General features: G+C 48.4%; 1 protein-coding gene across 1 annotated transcript in view; it reads right to left on the bottom strand.

The window, feature by feature from the left end:
* Window positions 1-260: 260 nt before the first annotated feature.
* Window positions 261-7214, bottom strand: part of ddr1 (discoidin domain receptor tyrosine kinase 1) — a 38172-nt gene continuing 31218 nt past the window's right edge. The window contains exons 13-18 of the mRNA XM_061250770.1: window positions 6628-6744; window positions 4124-4422; window positions 3040-3167; window positions 2438-2635; window positions 1442-1688; window positions 261-440 (exon numbers count right to left, since the gene is read on the bottom strand). Coding sequence (XP_061106754.1) covers window positions 261-440; window positions 1442-1688; window positions 2438-2635; window positions 3040-3167; window positions 4124-4422; window positions 6628-6744 — 1169 coding nt within the window. The remainder of the gene's footprint in view (window positions 441-1441; window positions 1689-2437; window positions 2636-3039; window positions 3168-4123; window positions 4423-6627; window positions 6745-7214) is intronic.

Here is a 7214-nt window from a genome sequence, read left to right as displayed (position 1 = left end):
TTGGTCGGTTCCGTTGCGGTTTTTGTTATTGTGAAATAAATAAAAAGATATTGATCACAAAAAAATAAAAATAAAAGTTGGGCCGCTCTTGGTCACTGAAGTGCCCTTCCCCAGTGTACCCCAGCATATACCCTCCCAAAGTCACACAGGTATCCAGGCATGTCCTGCATTTTTATACATGGCCCTTTGCATGCTGGGATAGTATTCTATTCTAGTTTAACACACACCTGTGCCTCATTCTCCCAGGTGTGTGGGTAAAGTCATGTCTGCGCGTGAGCCCGCCGGTTTACCTGGCGGCCGTGGTCTCTGAAGAACTCCCCCGCGTTGTCGATGACCTGCTCGTCGGTCAGGGTGGAGTACGGCTGCTCCTGGCACACGCTGAGCATCTCCCACAGGGTCACGCCGAAGGCCCAAGCGTCACTCGCAGTGGTGAACTTCCCCTGGAGCGCAGAGAGCCAATTACAGCCCGCATAGAGAGCCAATCACAGCCTGCACAGAGAGCCAATCACAGCCTGCACAGAGAGCCAATCACAGCCTGCACAGAGAGCCAATTACAGCCCGCATAGAGAGCCAATTACAGCCCCGCACAGAGAGCCAATCACAGCCCGCACAGAGAGCCAATCACAGCCCGCACAGAGAGCCAATCACAGCGGGCAGTCTCTGCTGAAGGGCCAGCACAGAATGTCCAGGCCCAATAAACACCATCATCTACTCCACATTCAAATGTTGTTTTCTTATAGTCCTTTGCCTGAGGGAATGTCTATGGAAATATGCATAAAATGTGCATCTTCAATCCCACAACAACCTGGGAAATTACAAAAAAGTAGCACCAGCCCAGCGGCTGTAAAGGGGAATATACTGGTGCTCAGCAGCCAAGATAATCATGTACAGGACAAAGATAATCTCGAAAATACATTAAAGCAAAGAACGAGGATGAACAGGAGAACAGTATTCCACATTTATGACACCCATCAATACTTTTAATAACACACCAGTCATAACTCGTGGTTTAGAACCAATGCTGCACCGAGAACAACACATCCCCATCTCTCTCCCTCCTTCCCTCTCTCTCTCCGTGCCTCCCTCCCTCTCTCCTTGCCTCCCTCCCTCTCGCCTTCTCTCCCTCACTCCCTCTCCCTCCCTCGATCCCTCCCTCCCTCTCTCCTTCTCTCCCTCACACCCTCACACACTCCCTCTCTCTCTCCCTCCCTCCCTCCCTCTCTCTCTCCGTGCCTCCCTCTCTCCCCCTCCCTCCCTTCCTCTCCCTCTCCCTCCCCCTCCCTCCCTCCCTTCCCTCTCCCTCCCTATCTCCTTCCCTCTCTCTCTGTGCCTCCCTCCCTCTCTCCCTCACACCCTCACACCCTCACACACTCCCTCGCTCCCTCCCTCTCTCCTTCTCTCCCTCACACCCTCACACACTCCCTCGCTCCCTCCCTCTCACCATGAGTATACACTCCCAGGCCATCCAGCGGATGGGCAGCACAGCGCGCCCCTGGATCCTGTAGTAATCTCCGGCGTACAGGTTCCTGCTCATGCCGAAATCGGCGATCTTGATCTCCTGATCCCCGTCCCTCCCCCCGCCCACAAGGCAGTTGCGGGTCGCGAGGTCACGGTGCACAAAGTTCAGCGAGGAGAGGAACTTCATCCCCGACGCAATCTGACTGGCCATCGAGATAAGGGCGGGGTAACTGAGAGATGGAGAGAGAGAGAGGGAGCGTTTAGGAGACAGAAAAGAGTGAGGGGTAGAGAGAGGAAAAGAAGGGTACAGAAAGAGGGAGAGATGGGGAGAGTATAGAAAGAGGAAAAGAGGAGATATTACATTGTTTTTAAATTGATTGGTTAAAATAGTCCAAGGCACCATGTGTGTATGACACATTGAGACTGCCTCAGCATTCTTATTTCCGCCTGAAAGAGGGCAAATGCTACAACGTTAAACAAAATAATGTCTATGGAGGAAACACTGCTACAACCCTGCCCTCCGGCAGCAGGAAAGACATCAACACGCCTTCTCCAAGCCAGACTGTTTTGAGCCCTGGACCGTAAATATACACATGCAGGGAGACAGACGACAGACACACACACACAGATGCTCTCTCACACACACACACACACACACACACACACACACACACACACAGATGCTCTCACACACACACACACACACACAGATGCTCACACACACACACACAGATGCTCACACACACACACACAGATGCTCACACACACACACATAGATGCTCACACACACACACACACACACAGATGCTCTCACACACACACACACACACACACACACACACAGATGCTCACACACACACACACACATAGATGATCACACACACACACACACACACACACAGATGCTCATACACACACACACACACACACATAGATGATCACACACACACACACACACACACACACACGCTGGGGATACCTGATGGTGGGGGAGTTGTGTGTGGGCCCGGCCTTGTCCAGCAGCACTCTCTGGGAGAGGTACTGGTTGAGGTCCCCGCTCTCCATGTACTCGGTCACCATGCAGAGCGGGTCGCTGCTCACACACACCCCCAGCAGCCGGATGATGTTGGGGTCTTTCAGCCGGGACAGGATCTTCACCTCCTTCAGGAAGTCGTTTCTGATAGGACAGCCAGAGACCATGTGACCATGAGCAACGGACCGCTTAGCGCAGGTGTGCCCAATCATGTGCCAGGGACGGCCGAGAGCATGCAGGTTTTCCACCAATCACTACGCGATTAGCTCCCTCCTCTCTGGTTGAAGATGGTGTTAATAGGTGAAATCAGATGGTGTAGTTATTGGTTGAATGAATACCTGCAAGCTCTCTGCCCACCATGGAACACGATTGGGCACCCCTGACTTAGAGCTACACAGCCTACAAGCAAGGGTATAACGGCTGCGTTCTGCACTTAAATACAAGGGATAGGCGTAGACACACACACACACATACACACAGACAGTCTGCCAGACACACAGCCACACGCTGACACACACACACACACACACACACACACTCAGGCGTACCTGGCGTTCTTTGAGGCATCGGGCCGCAGTATCTTCACGGCCACCAGCAGGGGGCGCCCCTTGCGCACGTTGAAGGGGAACTCCAGGTTGGGCAGGTCCTGGGGGTTCTCGATCTCACACAGGTGCACCTGAGCAGAGCAGAGCAGAGCACTGAGCCCCACACTCACACACCAGCCTCCTACGGTGTGCATAACGCAGACTCCAAGGACACTTAACGGGCCCCCGTGGAACATTTTTAGAGTACATAAAAAAATTATTGATCTTATAATGAACTTCAGCAAAAAAAAAAAAAATTAATAAGATTTTTTATTGAAAATGCAGCACTCATGCTATAAATGGTTTACTGCTGGGAAACTGCACGCTCTAGAGAACAGAACATTTGGGTGATGAAATTCAGAACTTTCCGGAAGTCAGTTGCAGGTTATGCTAAAGCCTTTTTTGAAAATGCATAAACCCTACAGAAAATAACGTTTAAGTACTCCAGTGCAACATCTAAGCACCGTCGCAACCAGACGTGGGTTCAAACAGTATTTGCTTTGGATTCAAATACTTTTCTATGCTCTATTGATCTTGCCTGTATTCGAGGCACAAATGGGCCGGGATTTATACTTTTGGGATCATTTCATTCGTTCCAAATTTAGTGAAATGCAGAAAAGTTTTGGGAGTCCAAAACAAATACTACGTGAACCCAGATGTACGTTCAAGACAGCGAACGTTCACGGCGAACTATGTTTTCGGCAAACGGTTACTGTTGAACGATTTCAAAGGAACATTCCATTTAGTTCGCCACCAACACCTTTTTTAGGAACACCAGGAATTTATTTTTAAAGGTAAGAACAAATATTACATTGATTAAAGTGCATGATAACAGCCGAATAAACTGTCATTTTTGGTCTCTGTGCGTTTTCCCCATCAGCGGCCGTTAGTTCGCCGCGGACCATCTTTTCAAATTCAAAGATAACGTTAGCTAGCGCTCGCCGTGTTTAACGCACTTCTGGTCTGGGCACAACATGGGAGATCACCAGATTGAAAACTAAAGCGCGTCCCGCGGGGGCTCTGAGGCGGTCCGCTCGGGGGGTCGTACCTCTCCAAACTGCCCCTCGCCCAGCTTCTCCTTGAAGAGCAGGAAGTGGCGGGGCAGCTCGGGCAGGGGGGGGCACTCGGCGGGGGCCGCCAGCGCGGGCACGGCGTAGGTGTTGTTGCCGCTGACGCCCTGCAGGCTGATGATGTCGGCCTCTGCGTAGTGGGGCACGCTGGCCGAGCCGGAGGCGGGCAGGACCGGCGGGGGCACCGAGGGCAGCTGGGGGTAGGGCGGGGCTCCGGGGTACGGCGGGGGCTCCTCCTGCGAGGGAGGGGCCTTCTCGTCCGGGTCAAACCCACACGCTGGGGGGTCAGGGAGGGGGAGAGAGAAGGGGTTAATACCACACGCTCACACACACTCCTCGCACACATACACACTCCATACACACACACTCACACATACACACATATACATACATACACATACACACACATACACACACACACACACACATACACACATACACACATACACACACACAAACCCACACACAAACATACACACCACCACTCCATACACACACACACATTAGGGCTGCACGATAAAGGGAAAATATACAACAACTTTGGTGAATATTGCGATGACAATATGATTTGTGATCAATAAACAAATATTAACATGCACAGTCCTAATGTCTGCTTTAGTAAAGAATATAGAAATAAACAATGACACAAAATGTTTTATTTTGTAATATTTGTAGGCTGTTTGAATAACTGCTACTGTTTTGGATTTATGATCATTGTAGAACACCGTCTCAGTCAATCAGCCAGTCTAAAAATGTACAATGTTTGCAGCCATGTCGGATTGGCAGTGTCTGGTTGTCTGGCACTGAAGGGCCCATTATGGACATCTCCATAGTTTTGTTCCAGGATCAGGATCAAACTGGGTAACCCTATAGGTTATAGCCATATCCGCATGCAACATTTAAGTTTTAAACACACTTTTAGAACAAAATCAAACATTATCGATCGTAATATAAATCATTCATTTTCAGGGCTTTTCAGTTTGGTTAACTGGACCGGTCACGTATAGCCAAATACTGAAAATAGTTTTCCATTAAAATCAGTTCTTGCTTGAGAAATTTTAAAACACAGCTAGACAGTTTGACAGTGGAGTATCATTGACCGTATTGTGATAAACCAGTGCTAGAGGTAGCCAACACTTTACAATGCAGGATACCGAATAATGACTACCATCTCAACTGCAGAGTTAATTTTTACCGAACTGCAAAAAGAGTCTTTGAAACTAGAAAAACTGGATATTTGCTTGCTGGTTAACGCGCTCATTTTGGTGCTAACTCATAATAACACAATAACTGACTATACACTGGAACACTGCATCAACACCGATCAAAAATTAAACCTATTTCAAATCATTCAATCTCAACATTGCCAGTCATGAACTGCCTGTAGTGTAAATTTAAAGGAGTAACATGGTGGTTGAATGTGACACTTGGCAGTCGATTTAGGCAACAACAAAACAAATGTGCATAATGTTTTTATTATCCAGTCATTTAAATGTTTTTAAAAACAAATTTTTCTAAACCTAAATTTCCCCACTATCAAAGTTGTCAAACTGTCTGGACGTGGTAATGAGAACTGTCAATTAGCTATGATTGACACACCGTGCTCCCACTTTCCACATTGTTGTTTGTTACCATAGCTCTATGATATGCGCTAATTTTCCCAAGCTAGCTAACTTCATATATCAACTATCGATAGCTAAAGTAAGGACGCTGACTTATCCAATTATAATTTTTGCTTGCTAGCCAGCCAAGTTAAGATAAAAGCACAACTATAACGTCCTTATGAAAACAAACTAGCTAACGATAGCTAATGTTATCGATAACGTCATCTTATCGTGAAAGCAAACTAGCTAACTTAGCTAGCTAACGCGACTAATATAACCAGAAATAAGTCAAATAGTGCTTAAAAGCCACTCTAATTTAAAGTTATCTGAGGTGCGATTGCAATTTAATTGTGAGATACAATTTTATTTTTAATGCAAGAAAAGTTCCAAATATTTGAAGAGTCACGTACACCCTCGTAATATTGGCACTGTCATTGCAAAAAAAATGTTTTAATTCACTCTCATCCAAGCCGGGCGGCACGTGAGTTTCCAATATAATGGTAGGGGAAACACTGCTATTCATCGCTATCTTTTGCGATGTGTTCATCGCGCGTGTTCATATGGCGATGACGATAAATATAAGATACATCGTGCATCCCTAACACATACTCCACACACACACACACACTGCAGCTGGACTCTGCCGTTTGCAGCATAATACCAAGTCAGAAGAACAGAGAGAGTGAGGGATGGAGAAGGGGTTAACATCACACTGACAGTGACGCATAAAAACGCATGCGGAGGAGGGGAGGGAGGGAAGGAGGGATGACAGAGGGTGGAAGAGGAGACTCCGCGGGCCGCCGCAGTGCATGATGGGGGAAACGAGAAGCTCTTGCGCGGTGTGTCATGCACACGCACACGCACACACTAGCTCTTACCCTGCTGGGGTACATTGTCAGGCTTTTCCTGCGCACTGGTGCAGTTGTGCAGCCAGGTGTTGTCATGCCGCTGGTCAGACAGTAGCAGGTGATAGGCCGGGTTGTTTAGCAGCAAGGCTGGGGAGGGGGACACACCACACAGTGCAGCACCACAACACTACTGTTAACACTGCACGGGGGGGGGGGGGGGGCTCACGGCACGGGCACGGCACTGTTAACACACAGCAGGCACTGAACACACACTCCACACGGGCACGGGGCCCCACTCACTGCTGAGGCTCATGGAGGTTAAAGATGCAGGCACGCAACACTGGCAGCCGATGTGGACACAACACAGGCAGCCGATATGGACACAACACAGCGGTGTCCTGTTCTTAGCGGACCTCATGCAAACTCCCTCTCCTCTCCTCTCTTCTCCTCTCCTATCTCTCTCTCTTTATACTGCCCTGCCTCCTCCTTCAAATATTCTCTCTATCTCATCTCCCTTTCAATTCAATTCTGTTGGCTTCAGTGGCATGACAAAGTCAATATTCTCACTGTCCAACCCTTATACATGAAAGATAAATAAATATAATATGAATGGAAAT

This window comes from Conger conger, chromosome 1 (assembly GCF_963514075.1).
Source record: "Conger conger chromosome 1, fConCon1.1, whole genome shotgun sequence".
In the NCBI taxonomy this organism is placed as follows: domain Eukaryota; kingdom Metazoa; phylum Chordata; class Actinopteri; order Anguilliformes; family Congridae; genus Conger; species Conger conger.
The sequence above is the reverse complement of the archived record's forward strand: the minus strand, read 5'-3'. Positions and strand labels throughout refer to the sequence as shown.